This window comes from Ctenopharyngodon idella, chromosome 10 (genome assembly GCF_019924925.1).
Source record: "Ctenopharyngodon idella isolate HZGC_01 chromosome 10, HZGC01, whole genome shotgun sequence".
NCBI classification, from domain to species: Eukaryota; Metazoa; Chordata; class Actinopteri; order Cypriniformes; family Xenocyprididae; genus Ctenopharyngodon; species Ctenopharyngodon idella.
Window position 1 is genome coordinate 4582531 of NC_067229.1, and position 24478 is coordinate 4607008.

General features: G+C 36.6%; 3 protein-coding genes and 2 long non-coding RNA genes across 7 annotated transcripts in view; 4 read left to right on the plus strand and 1 right to left on the minus strand.

Annotated features, from left to right (window-relative positions):
- LOC127519849 (SLAM family member 9-like) overlaps positions 1-13177 on the plus strand; it is a 41008-nt gene extending 27831 nt beyond the window's left edge. The window contains exon 6 of the mRNA XM_051907510.1: positions 12450-13177. The gene's annotated coding sequence lies outside the window, so the exon portion shown is untranslated. The remainder of the gene's footprint in view (positions 1-12449) is intronic.
- Positions 1-24478, plus strand: part of LOC127519831 (SLAM family member 5-like) — a 132926-nt gene that overhangs the window by 89165 nt on the left and 19283 nt on the right. The window lies entirely within an intron of this gene.
- Positions 7236-12373, plus strand: LOC127519822 (SLAM family member 5-like). 3 transcript variants are annotated; one of them, XM_051907444.1, is made up of 7 exons: positions 7236-8139; positions 8293-8412; positions 9330-9647; positions 9845-10138; positions 10254-10391; positions 11029-11096; positions 12155-12373. In XM_051907444.1, the coding sequence occupies exons 2-7, from the start codon at positions 8349-8351 to the stop codon at positions 12206-12208; spliced, it is 936 nt and encodes a 311-aa protein (XP_051763404.1). In that variant the 5' UTR covers positions 7236-8139; positions 8293-8348; the 3' UTR covers positions 12209-12373. The 3 variants fall into 3 exon arrangements, with proteins under 3 accessions (XP_051763404.1, XP_051763405.1, XP_051763406.1); XM_051907445.1 differs by lacking the exon at positions 8293-8412; XM_051907446.1 differs by having other exon boundaries at positions 7236-9647.
- On the minus strand, positions 15115-17817 carry LOC127519914 (uncharacterized). Its single transcript, XR_007931969.1, has 3 exons — positions 17066-17817; positions 16603-16700; positions 15115-16337 (listed from the first exon to the last, which is right to left on the minus strand). It is a non-coding gene; the product is annotated as an uncharacterized LOC127519914 (long non-coding RNA).
- LOC127519916 (uncharacterized) lies at positions 22987-23908 on the plus strand. Its single transcript, XR_007931970.1, has 3 exons — positions 22987-23212; positions 23339-23430; positions 23715-23908. It is a non-coding gene; the product is annotated as an uncharacterized LOC127519916 (long non-coding RNA).

Consider the following 24478-nt stretch of genomic DNA (forward strand, 5'->3'; position numbering starts at 1 on the left):
CTCAATTAATCACAGATTACTTTGGTTTATCATAATAAAATGTCTTTTTACTGTCATTGCTTTTTGATTGGCGACATCTGGAGTTGAATAACAGCAGCTAAAACAACATAGCAGCACAATACAACAGGTGATTGTAAGGGTCAAGTGACAATACATAATGTGAAAATTGTGTCACCAAACTTTTGTGTCACTTGATGTGCATGTGAAAGTGATAGAGATCATATTCATTATATTTTAATGCTGAGTCAAAGCTCACTTTTTCATTTATTGGATTGATTTTTAATATTCAACTGTATTTATTTTTCTTAAAGTACTATAAGGAAAATGCAGTGAATGACTGAATTAAACTCACCAATGACAGAAACACTGAAGCTCCTAAAACTGATGGTTCTTGAAAGTAACAGCTAATTATAAACCATCTTTTGAATAGTTGAAAAAAATACACTGCTCAAAAAAAATTACGGGAACACACTGAATCTCAATGAATGAAATATTCAACTTTAAAATCCTTATTTATATACGTTCTATAATTTGTTAAGACCAAAATTATGTGACAACAGTCAATGGAAACCAAAATCATCAACACATTGAGGGCTGGATTCAAAATCACACCAAAAATTAATGTAAAAAACTGAAGTTACAGGCTGATCCAACTTGCATGAAGTTCATCACAGCAACTCATAATGTAAGTCAGTAGTGTGAATGGACCCAACGCCTGGAGGAGGGTGTCCTGAGGGATCTCCTCCCAGACCTGGATCAGGGCATCGGTGAGCTCCTGGAAAGTCTGTGGTGCTATTTGGCGGCCTTGGGTGCTCCGATACATAATGTCCCAGAGCTTTTCAATTGGATTCAGGTCTGGGGAACGTGAGGGCCAGTCAATGGCTAGTCTCAGCTTTGGACTGTTGGCTGAACGTCGATGCATATGGCACACTTGACTGGAAACACTTCAGAATTTTCAAAGTCATCATCTGGCTGGTTGAATTCTACAGGATGTCCGGGAGACGTGTGTCATGTTCTTTAAAAGGTCCGCCTGGAAACAAATGCCGTGACGCCAAACCCCCTCGTGGAAGAAGAATGCCGTCGTGTTTACAACTGTGACAACGAGCACTTATCAGGATCAAATAAATGCTGGATTTTCAAAAGTAGGTGAAGTTCGCGGCTCCGTTGTTGTAGTAAACTTGCACAATGTTCTTGAATGAATAATTTATTAGATGCACGGTGGCCTGTTATTGTATAGGGACATCAACTTCACATTTCACGCCCCTAAACATGACACGGAACAGACTGAATAATCTCAAAAAGCTGTAAATAGCAACAGGACAGTAAGAAACTCTTCACCTACAAACTAAACATAGACGCTCTGAATGCCCAGTGTCACCAACATACACTATATTGCCAAAAGTTTTGGGACCCCTGCCTTTAAGTGCACGTGAACTTTAATGACATCCCATTCTTATTCCTTAGGGTTTAATATGGAGTTGGCCCACCCTTTACAGCTATAACAGCCTCAACTCTTCTGGGAAGGCTTCCCACAAGGTTGAGGAGTGTGTTTATGAGAACTTTTTTTGAGAACTTTCTTCTAGAAGCACATTTGTGAGGTCAGGCAGTGATTTTGGTGAGAAGGCCTGGCTCACAGTCTCTGCTCTAATTCATCCCAAAGGTGTTCTATCGGGTTGAGGTCAGGACTCTGTGCAGGCCAGTCAAGTTCCTCCACACCAAACTCACTCATCCATGTCTTTATGGACCTTGCTTTGTGCACTGGTGCGCAGTCATGTTGGAACAGGAAGGGGCCATTCCCAAACTGTTCCAACAAAGTTGGGAGCATGAAATTGTCCAAAATGTCTTGGTATGCTGAAGCATTAAGAGTTCCTTTCACTGGAACTAAGCCCAACCCCTGAAAACCAACCCCACACCATAATCCCCCCTCCACCAAACTTTACACTTGGCACAATGCAGTCAAGCGAGTACCATTCTCCTGGCAACCGCCAAACCCAGACTCAGCCATCGGATTGCCAGACAGAGAAGCGTGATTCTCTAGAGAACACGTCTCCACTGCTCTAAAGTCCAGTGGTGGCATGCTTTACACCACTGCATCCGACACTTTGCATTGCACTTGGTGATGTAAGGCTTGGATGCAGCTGTTCGGCCATGGAAACCCATTCCATGAAGCTCTCTATGCACTGTTCTTGAGATAATCTGAAGGGCACACGAAGTTTGGAGGTCTGTAGCTATTGACTACATCAGCATGCGCTGACCCCGCTCTGTGATTTTACGTGGCCTACCACTTCGTGGCTGAGCTGCTGTTGTTCCCAATTGCTTCCACTTTGTTATGATACCACTAACAGTTGACCATGGAGTATTTAGTAGTGAGAAAATTTCATGAATGGACTTATTGCACAGGTAGCAACCTATCACGGTACCACACTTGAATTCACTGAGCTCCTGAGAGCGACCCATCCTTTCACAAATGTTTGTAGAAGCAGTCTGCATGCCTAGGTGCTTGATTTTATACACCTGTGGCCATGGAAGTGATTGGAACACCTGAATTCAATGATTTGGAGGGGTGTCCCAATACTTTTGACAATATAGTTTATGTTTGTTCACCCAATGGATCAAACCCTGTTTAGAAAACCAACCGCAGAAGGTTTCAGTTTGACTCTGAAGATGAACCTCAGTAAAGCCAGTGCTGTGAGATCATACACTGTTTTAACCTTCATATGGCCTCCGGGGTCTGTTCGGACCACATCTGATGTTTCCCTATCTAAAAAACATTGTTTACGTCATCTCACTGGCATGTGATTTTGTAACTATTTTTGAAACTATATAAAAAAAGCCACATTCAGGGTCAATTGAAAATGAATGGGAAATACAATAAAATACATTTTATTTTTCATTTTTTTTCCCAATCAATAATTCCAGCATAAATTTGAAAATTTCCACACAGAATTGAAGGTGTGGTACTAGAGCACAAATGCAATTTAGAACAGACATGCTCACTCTCACACACACACACACACACACACACACACACACACACACACACACACACACACACACACACAGGTGGGCCTGCCACATAGAGTATCTGTATAGAATTTGACAAACAAAAATCAGCCACAAATGCAGAAAAAAATGCAGATATAAAGGGGTGAATCCTAGTCTCACGTAGCCAGACCTTCAGACTGACGGCAGAAGGTCTGGACTCTATTGCAGCTTTCATTGGCCAAGAACCACCTAAGAGGACGTTTGACTGACATGTAACGCAACCAATCACAGTTCATTGTGTTCCGCTTCATGTTTAGGGGCGTGAAAATGTGAAGTCAATAGGCTTGTTCGACTTCATGCGGTGCCACAAAGATTGGCTGGCGAACAAAAGCAATGCACTCTGGTTAGAAAATTTGTCCGACTTTTGATTGGCGCTGCAGCCGCCTTACGATCACATGTGCCATCAAAGTACTTTGAGAGCAAAACGAGACCAGCCGCCTAGGTCAGGCGCTGCAGTTGCTCAAAATGAACGGCTGCGAGAGCCTTGATGATGACACACTTTATTCTCATTGGTCAGATTCTGTGATGACAAGGACAACGTGTTGTGTTTTTTCTTAGACAAGTTCCTGTATTTAACCAACCTTGATATTGAATATCTGATATTCAAACAAAACACACAAAACATTAACAAAAATTAAACTATCTAGTAAATGTATGTTCTTATTTCAATCGCATCCACTTCTTCGGCTACAATCAATGCAAAAATCGCATGGTCTGCCATGAATTTTGTTGGTTCAGCACACTACGGAAAGCACAAAGTTTCCGACCTGACACTTGTGTCCGTCTCTGTACTCCTCCCCCGCCTGCAACGGGCAGATCTCACCAGCCAGTGGCAGGCTAGTGTCAAGTCAAGTCACCTATATTTATATAGCACTTTTTACAATGCAAATTGTGTCAAAGAAGCAGTGATAACTGGCAAATAATTTTGGCTGCACAGCAGCTCTAGAAGAAAATGGTGTCATTGGCCAGCTTAAGTAAATTCAGTATTGATTCATTCCATTGTAAAAATCAATAGTTATTAATTTAGTTCATTTATCTATATATCAGCACCGGAGAAAACAGTAATGTCATCGTCCAGCTCAGTTCAGTTCACATACAATGGTGTCAATGCAGGCAGATCAAAAGCATTGTTAAATTTCAAGTGTCCCCAACTAAGCAAGCCAAAAGCGACAGCGGCAAGGAACCCAAACTCCAACAGGTGACAAAAATAGAGAAAAAAACCTTGGGAGAAACCAGGCTCAGTCGGGGGGCCAGTTCTCCTCTGACCAACAGCGAACAGTGCGTGATTATGATTGAGGCAGCGTTACAGGTCATAGTGGGATTGCAACAGTCAAAATATTTAATCCAGTTCCATCTAGTTGAAGATTGTATTCATCACGCTGATATGGGACATTTTGTTGGGAATCTGTGCCACTGGCTGTCGTGTCTGTGAGGCCTTCACAATGGATGATCTAGTTGACACAATCTCTGCTGACACTTCAGGGCTGTGTTGTCGTCGTGTCTAGGCACAGGGCCTCCATCTGATCTGGGTACAGTCCGGATGAGGCTGACTACAGTAAACCTCGGGATAAACAGAGAGACTAATATTAGCGTAGATGCCATTCTTCTTCTGATGTAACGAGTACATCTGGTGTTATAGGAAGTGTGTTCCCGGTTCCAGCTGACCTGATTTATGCAGCCGAACAATCCTTTAACGGATGTGAAAACATAAATTGATAATGAGTTATGTGTATGCCAGGTTAAAGAGATGCATTTTTAGTCTAGATTTAAACTGACAGAGTGTGTCCTGGTTCTAGTAAGAACTCTAGCTGCTGCGTTTTGGACCAGCTGTAGTGTAGTTCATCTAGAACAAGCCTATAGTCCATATAATAACAGGCCGTGCATCTAATAAATGATTCATTCAAGAACGTTGTGCAAGTTTACTGCAACAACGGAGCCGCGAACATCACATACGTTTGAAAATCCAGCATTTAGTTGATTGTGGTAAGCGCTCGTTGTCACAGTTCTTCTTCCAGGAGGGGGTTTGGCATCACAGTATTTGTTTCCAGGCGGACCGTTAAAAAACACGACACACACATCTCCTGGACATCCTGTAAAATTCAACCAACCAGAAGTGTTTCCAGATAAGTGTGCCATATGCATCAGACGTTCAGCCAACAGTCCGTGGGTGTAACGTCTGAGGCTGAGACTAGCTGAGACCTAACACACACACAAAAACACACATGCATGCATGCACACACACACACACACGCATGCATACACACGCACAAACACACACACAAGTCCTGTTCATTTCTTAGATTGCTATTGGATTTATTTTAAAAACATTTAATCATTTCTTATTCTAAAATCAATAATGTTTTACATTTGGTTTATTGAAATAAATATTTTGTAAACACAATCTGAGTCTTAAGGAGTTTTTTAGAGGCATTTTAGTTATATTTTTGCACATTTATATGGTATTATTGCAAACAGACATGTCTGAACTCCCCAAACAACCAAAACAAATTCTAAACTTTCACAAAAATACTTATTTTATTGTGTTTTGTTGTTTAAATATATATTTTAACAAAATATTTAAAAAAAAAAACGATTTGATGAGTTGGCCACATCCAGAAAAATGAATGGCCCTCTGCTTGATATATACAGTGGGTACGGAAAGTATTCAGACCCCCTTACATTTTTCACTCTTTGTTATATTGCAGCCATTTACTAAAATCATTTAAGTTCATTGTTTTTCCTCATTAATGTACACACAGCACCCCATATTGACAGAAAAACACAGAATTGTTGACATTTTTGCAGATTTATTAAAAAAGAAAAACTGAAATATCACATGGTCCTAAGTATTCAGACCCTTTGCTGTGACACTCATATATTTAACTCAGGTGCTGTCCATTTCTTCTGATCATCCTTGAGATGGTTCTACACCTTCATTTGAGTCCAGCTGTGTTTGATTATACTGATTGGACTTGATTAGGAAAGCCACACACCTGTCTATATAAGACCTTACAGCTCACAGTGCATGTCAGAGCAAATGAGAATCATGAGGTCAAAGGAACTGCCTGAAGAGCTCAGAGACAGAATTGTGGCAAGGCACAGATCTGGCCAAGGTTACAAAAAAATTTCTGCTGCACTTAAGGTTCCTAAGAGCACAGTGGCCTCCATAATCCTTAAATGGAAGACGTTTGGGACGACCAGAACCCTTCCTAGAGCTGGCCGTCCGGCCAAACTGAGCTATCGGGGGAGAAGAGCTTTGGTGAGAGAGGTAAAGAAGAACCCAAAGATGCAGTCGGGAGATGGGAGAAAGTTGTAGAAAGTCAACCATCACTGCAGCCCTCCACCTGTCGGGGCTTTATGGCAGAGCGGCCCGACGGAAGCCTCTCCTCAGTGCAAGACACATGAAAAAATACCTGAAGGACTCCAAGATGGTGAGAAATAAGATTCTCTGGTCTGATGAGACCAAGATAGAACTTTTTGGCCTTAATTCTAAGTGGTATGTGTGGAGAAAACCAGGCACTGCTCATCACCTGTCCAATACTGTCCCAACAGTGAAGCATGGTGGTGGCAGCATCATGCTGTGGGGGTGTTTTTCAGCTGCAGGGACAGGACGACTGGTTGCAATCGAGGGAAAGATGAATGCGGCCAAGTACAGGGATATCCTGGACGAAAACCTTCTCCAGAGTGCTCAGGACCTCAGACTGGGCCGAAGGTTTACCTTCCAACAAGACAATGACCCTAAGCACACAGCTAAAATAACGAAGGAGTGGCTTCACAACAACTCCGTGACTGTTCTTGAATGGCCCAGCCAGAGCCCTGACTTAAACCCAATTGAGCATCTCTGGAGAGACCTAAAAATGGCTGTCCACCAACGTTTACCATCCAACCTGACAGAACTGGAGAGGATCTGCAAGGAGGAATGGCAGAGGATCCCCAAATCCAGGTGTGAAAAACTTGTTGCATCTTTCCCAAAAAGACTCATGGCTGTATTAGATCAAAATGGTGCTTCTACTAAATACTGAGCAAAGGGTCTGAATACTTAGGACCATGTGATATTTCAGTTTTTCTTTTTTAATAAATCTGCAAAAATGTCAACAATTCTGTGTTTTTCTGTCAATATGGGGTGCTGTGTGTACATTAGTGAGGAAAAAAAATGAACTTAAATGATTTTAGCAAATGGCTGCAATATAACAAAGAGTGAAACATTTAAGGGGGTCTGAATACTTTCCGTACCCACTGTATGGTCAAAACACTTGAGTTCTAAAACTTCAGTACCAATATTTCTTTTCTAACCAGCAGATGGCAGAATTCTGCCTGCAACACCTAGATCAATATCCAGAAACAACTTGTATTTAATTTAGATGATCATTAATGTAATTTCTTCAGAAAAATGTAATATTTCATATGCACACTAACGGTGTAGAGCAATTTTGCAGTAAATAGGTAAAAAAAAAAGAAAAAAAAGTACCACATATCTCCCAAAACACAGCATAAATATAGCTGAGAAGTAAATAAAAAATATGTATCATTTGTATTAAAAAATGTATATTTTTTACACAATCACTCTGTAAATGTGTGGGGTCCGAATGGACCCCAAAGAACCTGAGAGTATAATGAGGGCCATATGAGGGTTAACTGTGTACTCTGGTTTTTCATTCAGTAAGTTTTGGAATAAATATACAATTTTAAAATCACTAGAGTTATGCTTCATTTTACCATGAAATGTAGTTCATCCACATTTCACACAATATTCTTCTACTTTTAGCCATTTGAAACAGTCGGGTTACTACACTCTCAGAAGAAAAGCTGTCACTGGTGCGGTACCCTTTTGAAAGGCACTAAAGGAGGTACTAATATGAACCCTTTGATAAAAAATTATGAATATGTTTATCGATTAAGAACAGTTAAAGTCTTAATAAGGGCCAGAACTATAACTTTATATCAGATGCAAATGCAGCATGTGAACTAGGAGTGTCAAACGCTGTCATGGGAGGATTCACGCAACACTTTTTGCAGTTCTGCTGTTAGATCACACACTGAAGAAAATGTGTCACAAGTTGGTTTTGTTCTGTTTGTGCTGCTGGAGTCTGACTGGTAAGATAGTTATAAAAAACATTTTTATTGCTTGTTTTAAATTTCAGACTAATAAAGTTGCTGCTACTGTTCCAATTAGATTATTTTCATCTGCTGCTATGTACCGAATGAATTATGAATATTGTATGAATATAATACTAACTTTGAATTCAGGTCTCCGTTGGGTTTAGGACGTTTACATTGGAAATTCCAGGTCTGGAAAAAACGTCATGAAAATAATGGAAATCTCTGCAGAAAGTGTGAACTTTCCGTTGAGCTGTTTTCAAATATCAGGTTCATATCTGTTCAACATCTGCTTCATAAACATCTACAAATGTCATGGAAATTCACTAGTCAAGATGTGCAGGAACCTTACAGTGCATAAGAGACTATCCAGTGATCTAATGATCTAAGTCTCTCATTTATTTACAAAAAATGTATTTAAAATAATATCCAGCACAATTAAAACTGTATTTTCATTTCATTTTATTATCTGCAATAATTATCATGTATTTATTGTCGATAAATTATGAAACTTTAAACACTGATTGTCCTCTACACTTTAAAACAAACTAAAGAGGAATGCGTTGCACCAGTAAGGATTACTTAATTACATTAATCTAGATTAAATCAAGGTTTATCTAATAATTCTGCCAAAATTTAAAATGTAAAATAAGCAGACTTACATTTAAAACATCATTTTGATCCTAGTGTTAGTTAACATTTAAAATAGATCAACTTTAACCCTGTTACTTTAAATTAAATTAAAAGTTGTTGCTGTTTTGGGAAACCTGTTTGCTTTGAGTTCATATCTGGGGTTAATACATTCATGTGTTTAATCCATTAAATATCCTAGAATATTTAGTGTGAATATCCAGTGTAATACTGTGGCATTAAACTATGATGAAGGTGGCCTGATGGTTGTGACATTTTGTTATATGTGGTTATCTGTCTTTTTCATAAATTATGCTGCCGTATTACTACATTAACTGCTACCTTAAATATATTTCCAAGCAATCTGTAAGCGCTGCGGCAATGTTTTCTCTTTCTGCTTAATTCTAACAGTTTCTCTTTATAGTAGAAGCTTATAAAGTACATTGATATTTTACATTTTGTTTTGTGTTTTTGCTGCTGTTCTCAACTTTACATGTAAATGAAGCTGATTTCAGTCTTTGTAAACCATCAGAGGCTTTAATCAGTTTGTTCATCAGGTGTGTTTGGCGATTCATTGTCAGTGATGGAGGGAGATTCTGTCACTCTAAACACTGATCTTACTGAAATACATGAACACGACGACATACTGTGGAAATATGGAGCTGAAAACTTTCAAATAGCTAAAATGAAGAAAAAGAAGAAAACCTTCAACACATCTGATGTTCCTGATGGGAGATTCAGAGACAGACTGAAGCTGGACGATCAAACTGGATCTCTGACCATCACAAACATCACAACTGAACATACTGGAGTTTATCAACTAGAGATAAGTGGAGCAAATCTGACAACAAGAATATTCAATGTTTCTGTCTATGGTGAGTAGAGATCATTTGTCCAAACATTTACATATTCAAATGTTTAATCATTTTAGAGTTTGAGATGACAGATTCAGTGACCGTCAACACACTAAACACTCAACACAACTTATTGCACAAATTCAGTACAATTCACAACATCAAATACAAGCCGAATATCATGTTCATATTCCTGTTTATTCTCTCATGTTTTTCAGCTCGTCTGCCTGTTCCTGTCATCAGCAGTAACTCTTCAAACTGTTCATCATCATCATCATCATCAAATTGTTCATTGGTGTGTTCATCTGTGAATGTGAGTCATGTGACTCTCTCCTGGTACAAAGGAAACAGTTTATTGTCCAGCATCAGTGTGTCTGATCTCAGCATCAGTCTCTCTCTACCTCTGGAGGTGGAATATCAGGATAAAAACACCTACAGCTGTGTGCTGAACAATCCCATCAGCAACCAGACTCAACATCTGGACATCACTCAACTCTGTCACACATGTGCAGGTACAACAGCGCTGATATATGTGATTATTTATTGAGCTGATCTCTGTCTTCTGTTGTAGATCAAACTGACAGATTCACTTACATTAATGACTGTCTCTCATTTCCTCTCCTTCAGTTCCTTCAGCTCCTCCAGTCTCAGTCTCTCTGATAGTGCTGATCTCTGCTGCTGCTGCTGCTGCTGGATCTCTGTTGATTGTTGCTGCCGTCGGGATCTTCTGCATCTGCAGGAAATGTAGAAAAATTGATAAAGAAGGCAAGTGTTATCTTATCCTTTTAAATAATAAAAGAAATAATTCTTTAAAAAATGTGCTGATAGCCCTGTTTTATCATTTAATTAAAATTATCCTTATAATTTTGTAGTTAATATAACACTCACATCATAATACGTCTATTTGCTTATAATGACACTGAACGTTGCTGTTTACTCGTCTCACTCCAAAAACAGACTGCATTTCTCAAACTACATCAACACTGAAAATTCAAAAACATAAATGTTTTTTTTTTAAATTCAGAAATAAAAAAGATTTCTCCATTTTATGAACATAATCTTACATGCAGCTGCTGCTCAAATTAAAATCTATATCAATGATGACTTTTGTTGTGCCTGTTAAACCTAAATGCTCATTAAATGAAAAGAATGTAAAATACTTTTTTTAACATCCCATTTCAGTTTGATTTATGTGTAAATATATGTGTGATTTATGCGTCTCTCTAAATTTAATGCTATACACTCTTTTAGGAACTTTTTGTGTGTGGAAAAAGTTATAGGCCTAATGGCAAATTAAATTTGTTAATGTAGTTTGGTGTTAAATTTGAAAGCCCTAATCATAGTTAACACATAGTTAAGATAGAGTTTTGTGGTTTTAATACATCTATTGCTGCTGAAACAGTTGAGACTTGTGAAGTCGAGATCACTTACGCCGAGACGACATTCTACAAGAGAAACACACAGAAATCGGTAAGAAAATGTACTGTTCATTTTTGAGTATTTGTATAATTTCAGCAGAGAGTCATATGTGGATCAGTGTGCACTTTTGATTTTGTCTATAATATTTAAGTCCATTTCCAGCACTTAAGATGAAAAAAAAAAAAAACATGCTCTGGTAATTCATAATTATAACAAAAAGTCAAAATTATGACATACTAAATCGAAATTATACAGTTAGAAACTTAAAAATTAATGTTAAAAACATAACTTAAAAAAGTTGAAAATATCACATACAAAGTTTACAAAATGAGATTAAAAACTTGAAATGTTGAAATTAAGACATTAATTTTGACTTGCGTATATCATAATCTGATTTAAGTACAGTATGTCATAATTTGGAATTTTTAATTTCATAATCCGGACTTTGTATGTCACTTTTTTATGATTTACCATGATTAGCTTTATTTCTTTTTTCTTATGTGGTGGTCAGGCCTGTCACGATTACTACTTCTGTTGGCCGATATACTGTCCCAGAAAAAATTGTGATAAATGATATTATTGAGATTTTAAGGCAATTTTTTAAGCCACTGAATATATAATGATAATATAACAGCATAATAATGCATACACAAGATGCTGCAAAAGACGGTCAAACATCTAATGCACGTTTACATAGAAAAACAATGAAAAAAAACCCCAGCAAAAGTGGAATGCAAAAAATGAATACTCTCCCTTGTGAAACCCCCTTAACGCTAGCTGTGAGAGAGCAACATTTTGCGTTGTTACATTTATATATGCATCAGTGAATTGCGGCTTTGAGTCAATTTAGATTTATTCTTCCATACTGCAGTTATCAGGAAAACACTATAAGGCCTCAAATGATGCCTTCTTTTCACCTGTCCATGTCCGCTCTTTCCTTATATTGTGAGATAAGTCGCTATATTGATTATTGCAACAGGCCCAGTGGCCGTAATGAGCTTTCATAGTAAAATGATCTATCACATAAATCTCTCACACAACCATACCATGTGTTTATAAAAGAATTGTTACTTTATTATTATTATATCTTGTGTTATACATTTTCACAGAAAGTTGAAGAGGAGAGTCATGTGGAATATGCACCAATCGCATTCAGAAGATGACCAAACTTCAAGGTTTTTCTAAGTATCAGACCCTTATTTGATCATTTTCATTGGGAACCTCCTGCAACGACCTCCGACTCTGAGTCTATGGTTGAGTTTTGGGATTGTGAGAATCACGTTACATCAGGAAATAGATAAGACATACAGCAGAGACCCTAAAGGGACAAATTATGTAAATCATGTGGTCCATTGCAGCATTTTCATGTTTGCAAAGCATAGTTGCTAAGCCAGTCATCAAAAGGTGACAAAGTGAACCCTGCCGTGGTCTCATTTATTTATGTCTGTACACAACTGTGGTTTGATCCGTTGGGTAGATAAACAGCTTGTGCATGAGAATGAGTCTGCTGCTGGATGTTGGCATTTGATGTCAGTTAGTGTTTGTCTGAGGTGTCAATAAAGTAAGCGTGTGTCTGAGGCGTCAATAACCCGTCTGTTCGAGTGTGTGACTGAGGTGTCAACAGTGTGTCGGTGCGAGTGTGTCTGAGGTGTCAGTCTGTGTGGACAGTGTCGTTGCAAGGATTTTTGCATTTTACTCACATGAAACCGTTGATTTCTGCTCTACAGGGAAGCCATTTTACTACATAATACTGAACTCATTAGTGTTGATGTTTGACAAAAAGGTCTCTCAAGTCAAACTGTGATATTACTGTGAAAAATGTAAACATATATGGCATGCATGCTGATCTTATGCAGTGATCCAGCAGTGCTACACTCTCAGGAAAAAAAAATCTGTCATGTGTAGCTTTTCAAGAGGTACACCATTGTACCTTATTTACCCCTTATTAGTACCTAAATGGTTGAGAAGGTCCCTTCAGTGACATCCTGAGAGTGTCGTTTAGTTATTTCCAGCTCAAGTGTTCTTTCTAAGCAGAACTATTCTTGATACCTGTTTTTCTTTCAAATAAATGTTATATCATGCCAGTGTCTGGTTTATTTTAAGAATAAATGCAATTATTTACAATTCATGATTTGTGTTTGATGGTTGTCAATAAGTTATTTTGTTTTATAATAGCATAACAGGGAAAATCTCACCTTAAGTTTCCACTGATAATGGTAAAGATCAGACACAAATACATGAAGACTGCTCAAGATATCCGTTCCTGCTCCATTTCCAGCTCTGTAAAGCCACCTGAGGATCAGGGAACAAAACATGAGTAACGGGGTCAAAGAGTGTTATCAAAAAAAAAAAAAAAAATCATTATCAAATAAATGGTTAATGAAGTGTTTAGGTAGATTTTAGTACCTATGCTAGTGTGCTCCGAGTGGGTGGTTGTTTACTGGTCAAAAGAGCCCACATCTCTGATATCTCTGATGATAATGTCTCGAGTCCCTCCTTCAGTGTGGGTCTGATCTGAAATAACAGCACACCTCTCCTCAGCTACACAGAATGAGGAATCATTCATGTCTGAAACACAGGACTGAAACCTTTTTGGTAAAGTTTACACGCTGATAAGTTCAACAGCTTAAACAGCTCGTGCGGTAGTTTATAATGTCACGCGTACATGGGCGGTTGTTTCTTTCAGTCAAATAAAGAGCATCAAATGAGTCGAGGTTCTCAAGCTACATGATAATGAAACATTAATACACGTGTGCAGTGACCGTAAATGACCCTCTGTTGTTTATAATACACCCGCAACACAAATACTAGCACTACCTAGCGATTCAACTGAGATGTAATTGTGTGCGAGCTGATCTGTTTCCTTTTACGTAAATTACATCCCGCATCAAATATATGTCTCCACCTAATGCTTCTGTATTGTACACATAAAAACCGGCCTACATGTATAGAAACTCACAGAAAGTGGATATACACACCCTCAAAAGTGAAACTAATACAACGTTTGACCGCCAGAGGATATTTCCGCTTCTTCTTCTAGGGTTTATTGGCGGTTGGCAAACAACGAGCTGGTGCATTACCGCCACCAACTGGTAAGGTGTGCGGACCGGTCTACTGTACTATATGCATTGCTTAAAAAATACTTAAATTAGTTTCTCTAAGGTATTGAAACAATAAATTATAACACCTATCTTTTGACTTCTTTCGTAAATTTTTTTTTAAATCAGTGTGTTTTCAGCTTTCCTAAGTTTTGGATCAAATACCTTCTTTTTCATATTTCTGACAATATAACATGTTTTCCTCTTGCCCACAGAAATCACATTTCCCTGTGTTATGTTTACCTATTGTAAACAGTGTTTAATTTAGTCCAGTGTGTTGTTCAAACCTGAGCCTTGAATCATCTCGTCCCTCATATTCCTTCTGGCATACCTTATTTTTCCCCACTTTTCTTTGAATCCTGCGAAACCAATGCTCTTTTCTTGCTTCTTCCCATTGCCTTTGCCATCTTTCCTTCAGTCTCTTTTTAATAATGCTCTTGATTTCTGCCCTGTTGATGCTTACTGCTGCCTTAATTTTTTAAGTACAATCATCTTGGCTTTTTAAGTCATTTCATTAAATTGATTTAATGAGTTGAGTCTTGTATAACTTATAAAACGTATAAAAGCATCATTACTATTGCTCATATTAGGGATTTTATTAATGTCCACCACTTAAGGAAAAACAAAAACAAAATCAAAGCATTGCTAAACCATAAAGCATATATAACCATAAACATATTTACTACATGTTCATACTATTAAAATCATAATTTGTGTTTTTCTTTTCCCTCAAAGCACATAGAAGAAATAAATGTTGTCATTTCTTTTTTTAAGGCAGTGGTGTCTGATGTCACATTACTGATTTACTGTAGAAAAATCAAAATAATAACTTACTGTCTGTCGCCTGTTTCCTATTCTCTTTATTATTATTATTAATTTAGTATATAACTTTGTTTTTTTTTGTAAGAACAGTATCCAACACAATGTACCCTTGTTATAAATTGCCTGATATTTCATTAATACATAAAGTGTGTACACAACAAACAGTATACAAACTGTATTAGAGCAGCATCTATTGTCATAACTAGGAATTCAACACTCAGAGAATCCAGTTATTATTGAATCAGGTGTTTTTAATGACATACATGAACAATCAAATAGTTATTTCTGCGTGCTTCAGGGAAAAAAAGGGTGTTTATATAAGCTAATTTAAAGTTAAAGAAAACAAAACCGAAAAACAAACAAACAAAAACATTTCAAAAAATATTCTGCTTATGGAAAAACACAGGATTTTTTTTTTTAACCACAAAATAAAACTTATTCATATGCACAGACTGTTTACAATATTTCAACAGCTTATTAAACTGCTGAAAAAAAGTAGTGTTAATGAAACAAAATCGTCTATGTTCAGCTCTTATTTCTTTATATTTGGCAAATTTTAACTTTTTAAAACTACATATTCTACCATATCCACCCTTAAAAAAAAAACAACTGTAATTTAAAGTTGAAGGCAGACAATCTTACCCAGTAAAAAAGAAACATCTATGTCAATATAAATAAACATTCAAGTGAAGGCAGATCATCTCATAGTGACATAGTGTTAATGCTCATAAACAGATGAAGAAAACACATTAAATACATCACACTACACATGCTTCATGAACAGAGATGGAGAAAACACCTGTAGTGGATGTTCATCTGTAACGCCCCACAGATCTCCATCTTCATCTTCCTCCTCACATTAAAGACTTTGGCAGTAAGATTATCTAATCAGCACCTCATATAATATCACTATTTTAAACAGGAAGACATAACTCAATTGTGATTCATAAAGTATATATAAAAAACATGTTTTGATTTGATGTAACATTAAATGACAGTCTTTGTCCTTGTCTTTATCAGTAGTGCAGAGTCAGTACCTGAGTACTGATTGATTGACAGCTGCCTTCAAACACTCAGTTGTGTATTTGTGAAGAGCGCTTGCGTCTTACAGTACGAGGCAATGTGAGATTATATGTGAGCAGTCAAATACACTGTTTGGTCATAATGCCTGTCTGTCAAGGTATTCATGTAAACACAGTTAGTTATAAACAGACGGCACAAAGTAACTGGTATTTCAAACCAGATCAGTGCAAATGACAAGAAACAGAGAAATATCTCACTGTTTCTGTCTGGATCACTTTAGCAGCTTAACAGCATTGTTGTGATCAGTCCCATTATGATCAGTCCCATTAGTACGTGAGTATTCATTCTTCTGTAATAAAACACAGATTAACACAAGGTAAAATAAATGAACAGGATTGATGATTCAGTTAAACAAACACAAAGATACTACAAAAGTAATACTGGAACTGTGTTTGAGGAATTGAGTGTGGTTTTCTTTACGTAAGTATTTGACACAATGTCTTAAATTAGGATGTTTCTCTTAACAAATCTTCAGTCTGATAAACTGCATCACACTGTCATCTTCAGTACCGCATTAATACAACAGTAATGTGTGAAGGCCAAAGACCACTTACGTTTTTGTGATAGTAAATCACAGCAGCAACTGCAGCAACAAGCAGCACCAGAACGGCAGCACTTATTCCTGCTATAGCAACTGAACACAGAGGCACACCTGTAATAATAAAAACAGATACCCCCATCAATTTTACTGATATTTCTGATGAATATTTACACCTTTCTGTTTAGAGTTCAGTTTAATGATATTGTTTTAACTGATTTGTGTTTTATTTTTCAGTTAAAGCAGCATCACAACACTGTGAGCTCAACAGGAAAACTGATTTTCTGCATTGTGCAGGTTAATAACATCAGTCAAAATGTTAGACAGAATGAAGAAACTTTGATCCAGCTTCAGTCTGTCTTTGAATCTCTCATTACACTGTTCATCTTCACAGATCTTACTCTGATCTCCAGTGATTTCAGCCATGAGAATGTCATTAAAATACCATCTGATCACATCATTAGGGGTTTTAAATTTACCAGGATCTGAAGTGACAGATTCTCCCTCCCTCACTGACTTGGCCTTGACCTCAGCAGCAGAAACATCTGAAACACAAACCAACACAGCTGCTTTAGGATCTTTTTGCTGAGGAAAAAAAACAACAACTACACAACATGAAAGAACTGTAAATATATGATCACTTTATATGATGAACAGATTTAATTTAGGCTTTTAATCACAAAAATGATGATCAATGCACAAATGCATAACAATCATGGTAAACTAAAGCTTAAACATGCAAAAACGTTTTCCAAAGATCCAAAAAATGTTTATCAAAAACAAACTGAAGTTAAATGGGTTTCGAAAGACATGAGGGTAAGCAATTGAATAAAACCAGTGCTCATTTTCTGTATATAATCCACACTGTTTGAATACAATTTTTTCCTTGTTTTTCATGCTGATACACACTTTTAATGTTGGTCACACACACGTACAAAGTTTCAGGAGTCAATCTGTTAAATTATCGAGTAAAGTCACTGCTATAATAAACAACAATCACATGTGATTTAAACATATACAGTATAACCTGCTTTAATTAAAGATGCAGTAAGTGATTTCCAAGAATATTTGCTGGAGAGAGAGCAAGAGGGAGATTTGAGTGTAGAAAGCAAAGAATTCAGAGGAATATCACTGGAAAAAAAGGTTATGATCAGACAAGAGCTTTAGGTCCCACATTACAGGAATAATTCACCAAAAAAATGAAAATGATGCCATGATTTACTCACCCTCAGGCCATCCTAGGTGTGTATGTCTATCTTCTTTCAGATGAAAATCTGAGTTATATTAAAAAATATAAGAGTTTACTCTTCCACCTCAAGTTGACTTGTGTAAGCCTGTTTGCTGGTAGCTAGTTATTTAAATTGATAAAGTTTTAAATATGGACATTTTTCTTACAAAAACCCATCACTTCACTTCAGAAGGCCTTTATTAACCCACTGGAGCCGTGTGGATTATTTTCATGATGGATGGATGTACTTTTTTGGGCTTCAAAATACAACGCCCCATTCACTACCATTATATATCTTGAAAGAGCCAGAGAATTTTTTAATAACTCCAATTGCAAACAAACACTTTCAGGTCTTTGATTTCTATTTATTAAAACAGGACTCTAAATAAAAAGATACTTATCCATAATTAAATCAGTGAACAAACATTTAACTGATAAGTAGTGGTATTTGGTCCGTTTTTAAAGAACAGCACACAAATTAAACACTGTGCAATGATTGGGAAACAGAGCTGAAATGATATTAATGTCTTGTGAACAGCAAGCATTGTAAAAAATCTTAAGGTGAAAGAGATTATCTTAGTTTTAATATTAAGTCCAAAGCTCACTTTGATTGAAAAATATTTCAGTATTCTTTAAAACAAAATGCAGTGAATTACTGAATTATACTCACCAATGACAGTAACACTGAAGCTCCTAAAGGTGTCAGTGCTGCTGCTATTGATTCTGCTGGTGATCTGTAGTTTATAGAGTCCAGAGTCTGTGTTTCTGGTGTCTGTGATGGTCAGAGATCCAGTCTGATGATCCAGCTTCAGTCTGTCTCTGAATCTCTCAGTACCTTCATTACACTGAAGATCTTACTGAGATCTCCAGTGATTTTAGCGATGCGAGTGTCATTAAAATACCATTTAATTCTGTCTTGTTGGTTTGTTGTAACATTAGTGTTTAGAGTGACTGAATCTCCCTCCATCACAGACACTGACACTTCACCTGTATCAACACCGAGCAAACCTGAGGAACAAATCAACAGATAATTTAAAATAATTTCATAGATAAAGGAACACAAAGGAAAAGTGCAGTGAAAATGTTTTTCTACAAGACTGCGGTTAGAGAAATGTGTCTTACACAAAAGCCATTGAAACTCTTATGAGTATATTAGTTTCTTTGTGTTTAAGGGACTGTTTACACGACACCGTTTTCAGTTTAAACCAGAAACTGTTTATACCTTTTGCCTGTTCGTTTACATGACAGCTGCATTTTGGGGGCCTGAAAGTCCAAGTTTTTAGACTACAAATACTTGAATTTGTGAAAACTGTGACATTATGTGTCTATATTGCGTGTTGAGTCTATAGGCACATGGTGTTTCTTTACAGGGTCACATGCCATCAGAATACATCAGTTTTAGTCTTTTTTTTTTTTTTTAGTCTTTTTTAGTCTTCACTCTGATCAGTATGGATGGGGATGAATGGGGATCGTTTTTACCTTGTCGTCTGTTCGAGAAAAAAACAAAACAAAGGAAAAACTTTCCAATTTAGTAAATCATTGTCTTCTGAACGAACCCTGAGTTTGGTTTTCCCTGCTCCTGTTTAGGTTATTTCTTTGCCAACACTTCTGTGACAGATACATGCTGGTATGTTTAGTGGCACAGCCGGTTTTCATAACTATGTGGAATGCCTAAGGAATGCAGAATATGCCACTATAACATGTGGTATGTGTCACTGAAAATTGCTGAGTATGTATGCACCTCGTGACTGACACATGTTGCTGGCAGAAGACTAAATGTACAGTATAACATATGCATATGGCAGAACAATAGTTAATGAATTGTACCTTATTTTCAAAGCATTAAGCTGACTGTACTGAACCAAGATAGGTTGACTATGGATCAGACAAAACAATTACTAGAAGCAACAGTAATAGTCAAAAGGTGAACGTTTATTAATAAGCAATTTAATATATGTTTATTGTTTAATTATAATTTATTAAACTTATTAATAAATGTTCACTGATTAAAGATTTTGGGTTCATCTTAAACAAGCAATACAGTCATTTTTAAACAATAGTTGAGTTAAATAAAAATAACCAGCAGGTTGGGCAAACATTTAACCCAACTGCTGGGTTTGTCCATATTCATATTAGGCTTCTTCATACTGTAAGGTTTTATATCTATCCTACTGTGTGTATTATTGCATATGTAGGCCTATGCTGCAAAAGAAAAACAATTCTATTAATAAACATCGAATTAAATATCGTTTGGGTATTAACTTTTTACATTATGGGAAAAGGTAGCCTAAATTTACATAAATACAATAATTGAATGTATTTCTAAATAATTTAATACCTAATAATCATTTTCAAATATGTGCTCAGTTTAATTTAGAATATAAACTGTTTTAAGATGTTTTCCAGATTAAGCGCTCTAGCAGAAACCTGTGCTATCTGTGAATGAAACTGCATCACATTAATAAAGAGTGCTCGAGCTATACAAAAAACACAGGATATTTATAATTTAAAACAAAATAATGCCTTCCTATTTTTCTTATGTTCCCGTTTAACATTAAACGATATTCATAATACGTGATTAGATCGTTAATGGTAACACAACACCAGGGAACAGGGCTGATAATATAGCAAATATGTGGCATTGATATGTCTTACCATGCAGGAGCAAAATACACATTGTGGCAAAAATACCGAACATAATTTATGTTCCACTTCTCCGAAAATAAGTCCAGATTCTGTCTAATTTTTATGTCGATAGTGATGTGAAAGCGAAAGTTAGGCAGTGCAATGAAGAAACAGGTGTTGCGCCAAATTTCAACTCCCTGCCTGCCAAATTATTACCCCCGCTCGTTTAAGTCGCTATCTGATTGCCTAATCCTAACCCCTCCCCCACACCTAACCTACCAATACTGGTATTTGTACACACAGTGAAGTCATAGAAATCATTTGTAACCTAGGCCTAAAGCAAGAATACCTTATATTAGTTCAATGCAAACAGTGAAGATAGCTTTAAAGGTGCAGACAATGAGGCAGTGCAGAAAAAAAACACTGAACAGAAAAAAACTTTATATACTCAATATAGAAACTATAAAGACACTTGAAACATATTCTAATTTATACAAACGCTCTTTTATACAAAGTCACATTTTATAAATGACAAGGAGAGTATGCAAACAGGTTTTTGATTATAGCAACTACTCAAGTTTTCACTATTTGAATGGTAAAATATGCTTACTGTGTTTTTAATGTGTCTGTATTAAAGAGTAAATGGTCATATTTTAGTTTAAAGTAACCGATAGTAGCAGTTGTGAAAAGATCAGATGTCAGTCTGTGAAGTTTATCAATGATTCGCAAAAGATGCCTTTTAGATGTTTATCTGTGACTCTTTTTTGATGGATTCATTTTGTTAGTTAGTTGACATCAACTGTGAGATTCATGCAGAAAGTTTTCACCTACATGCACAAGCTGCTTGTCCACCTAACAGATCACACTATCTTTCTGAGGAAATCAGACCGCAGCAGGTTTCAGTTTGACTCAGATGTTGAGATGTTAGTGTCACACTTTAGTAAGACCAGAAACAAGAGATGGGAGATGATTTTACCTGCTTTATGATTCGCTAAATGATTGTAAACCATTTTAAAAGTCAAAATCTTTATTTTACCATGAAATTTATGAAGATTTACACATTGCACTCTTCAATCTTTACTTAACTCTGTCCGATAACTACTGATCAAAAAGTATCAGTGTTAAATGTTAAAAATATATATATATTTTCGATATTAAAATGTTTAAAGTGTCAATAAGAGTCATTTATATGTAATTATATGTATCACACAGGGCATATGCGTGTGCATTAGGAGGGTCAAATACTGCTGTGGGAGGATTCAAACCAGCTTGAGTGTTTTCAGCGGATATAGGCTTTATACATCAGACGCTGAATGGAAAATGTTTCACATGCTTGTTTTGTTCTGTTTGTGCTGGAGATGTCTGATCGGTAAGTTATTTATGGCCTCATTTCTGTCTGTTTCAGATCATTACTGCTGCTGTTCTGCTGAGGGATTTTTATTTCTTCGCAATCAATTAAATCAAACTGAGATTTACTTTATATCCAGGCCTCCTTTCAGCAAACCTGTTTTAATGTCGCACATATAAAACATAAAATGAAATGATTAGCAGAATTAAACTTATGAATGTGACATGTAACCTCACACGTTTATTTTGCTCTACAGGAGATAACTTGAAAACACATTAAAGATAAAAATGAATGCTCATCTGTCTGTTCATATAAGTGATATATAATATTTTGTCTCTGCTGCTGTTCTTCATTTCACATTTAAAGGTTACAAACTTATTTCAGGGTTTTAAACCAATAAGAATCAAAACCTTTTCACATACTTTAGGTGTGTTTGCTGCTGAAACAAATGAGATACAGTCAGTGATGGAGGGAGATTCTTTCACTCTAAACACTGATATCACTGAAATACATGAAGATGAAGACATACTGTGGAGATTTGCAGATGAAAACTCTCTTATAGCTAAAATCAATAGAGAGTCTAGAATCTTCTCCATATATGATGATGCTCTTGATGGGAGATTCAGAGACAGACTGAAGCTGGACGATCAAACTGGATCTCTGACCATCACAAACATCACAACTGAACATACTGGACTCTATGAAATAAAGATGAGTGGAGCAAAAGACTCATCAAAAACATTCAGAGTTTCTGTCTTTGGTGAGTAGAGATCATTTATCCAAAGGTTCACAGTTCACATATTTTTATTTTATTTTATTTTTACATGGTAAAATACCAAATATTGATTCAATAAACCAAGCATTGTTTATTCTCTGATGTTTCCCAGCTCGTCTGCCTGTTCCTGTCATCAGCAGTAACTCTTCACAATGTTCTTCATCATCATCATCATCATCAAATTGTTCTTTGTTGTGTTCATCTGTGAATGTGGGTCATGTGACTCTCTCCTGGTACAAAGGAAACAGTTTATTGTCCAGCATCAGTGTGTCTGATCTCAGCATCAGTCTCTCTCTACCTCTGGAGGTGGAATATCAGGATAAAAACACCTACAGCTGTGTGCTGAACAATCCCATCAGCAACCAGACTCAACATCTGGACATCACTCAACTCTGTCACACATGTGCAGGTACGACAGTGATGATATTAGCTTTTATTTACTGACATGATCTCTTGTGTTTTGTTGTAAATCAGATGCATTCACTTTTTTTTTTTTATCATTACAGCACCAGACGGACAGTCTCCTTCACGCTCAGTCTCTCTCATAGCGTTGATCTCTGTTGGATCTCTGTTGATTTTAGTTGGAGTCGGGATCTTCTGCATCTGCAGGAAATATAGAAAAACTGATCAAGTGTTACCTACTGGAAATAGTATGTGTAATTTCTGTGGATTACGTTCATATCACAATGAACTCATCTCAATTTACACTTTGAATGTGACAAAGATGTAGTTACATTTAAGTTTTGTTTTTAATGCCTGATTTTTATTTGCTATAGTTGTTGATGTTGATGATGCAACAGTTCAGACTCATGATGAAGAGATCATTTACGCTGATCCGACATTTTACAAAAGAAATTCACAAAAAATGGTGAGTTATTGTGCGTTATATGATGATCTGATACACATAATCCTAGATGGAGTCAGATAACCATATAATTGTGCATAGTAGGATAGCAAAATAAACAGACTTTTAAAATGGAAGAGAAAACACATCTGATATTTTTTGTTGTTGATGTCAATAGTTTGTGTTTCAGTCAATATGCATAGTATTTGGGGTGATTTCATTGGAGCAGTTCTTTACTTTATTAATTAATTTTGTGTGCAATTAGAAAATGTAATTTTCTTTTTGTATCATGTATGTTTTTTTTACAGGTGGCTAAAGAGGAGAATCACACTGAGTATGCGCCTGTCTGCATAAGATGAAGAAACTATCTTTAATCTTTTCCTGAGTACAAGTCTCTTTCACTACACATTTGGATTCATTATGTGATTTCTGATCTTTAGAAGCTGTGGACAAGTTTAGAGATTGTTGAGAATCCATGCAGACATACAGTGGGGATCGAAAGTTTGGGCACCCCAGGTACAAATTTGTATTAATGTGCATAAAGAAGCCAAGAAAAGATGGAAAAATCTCCAAAAGGCATCAAATTACAGATTAGACATTCTTATAATATGTCAAAAAAGTTAGATTTTATTTCCATCATTTACACTTTCAAAATAACAGAAAACAAAAAAATGGCGTCTGCAAAAGTTTGGGCACCCTGCGGAGTTAATACCTTGTACTGCCCCCTTTGGCAAGTATCACGTTTGTAAACGCTTTTTGTAGCCAGCCAAGAGTCTTTCAATTCTTGTTTGAGGTATCTTCGCCCATTCTTCCTTACAAAAGTCTTCCAGTTCTTTGAGATTTCTGGGCTGTTTGTCATGCACTGCTCTTTTAAGGTCTATCCATAGATTTTCAATTATGTTGAGGTCAGGAGATTGTGAAGGCCATGGCAAAACCTTCAGTTTACGCCTCTTGATGTAATCCACTGTGGATTTTAAGGTGTGTTTAGGATCATTGTCCATTTGTAGAAGCCATCCTCTCTTTAACTTCAGCTTTTTCACAGATGGCATCAAGTTAGCATCCAAAATTTGCT

Coding starts and splice junctions, on each gene's coding strand:
- LOC127519822 (XM_051907444.1), top strand. CDS start 8,349: ATGAAAATAATGGAAATCTCTGCAGAAAGTGTGAACTTTCCGTTGAGC. Junction 9,648..9,844: donor ATTCAATGTTTCTGTCTATG/GTGAGTAGAGAT, acceptor CATGTTTTTCAG/CTCGTCTGCCTGTTCCTGTC. Junction 10,392..11,028: donor TAGAAAAATTGATAAAGAAG/GCAAGTGTTATC, acceptor CTGCTGAAACAG/TTGAGACTTGTGAAGTCGAG.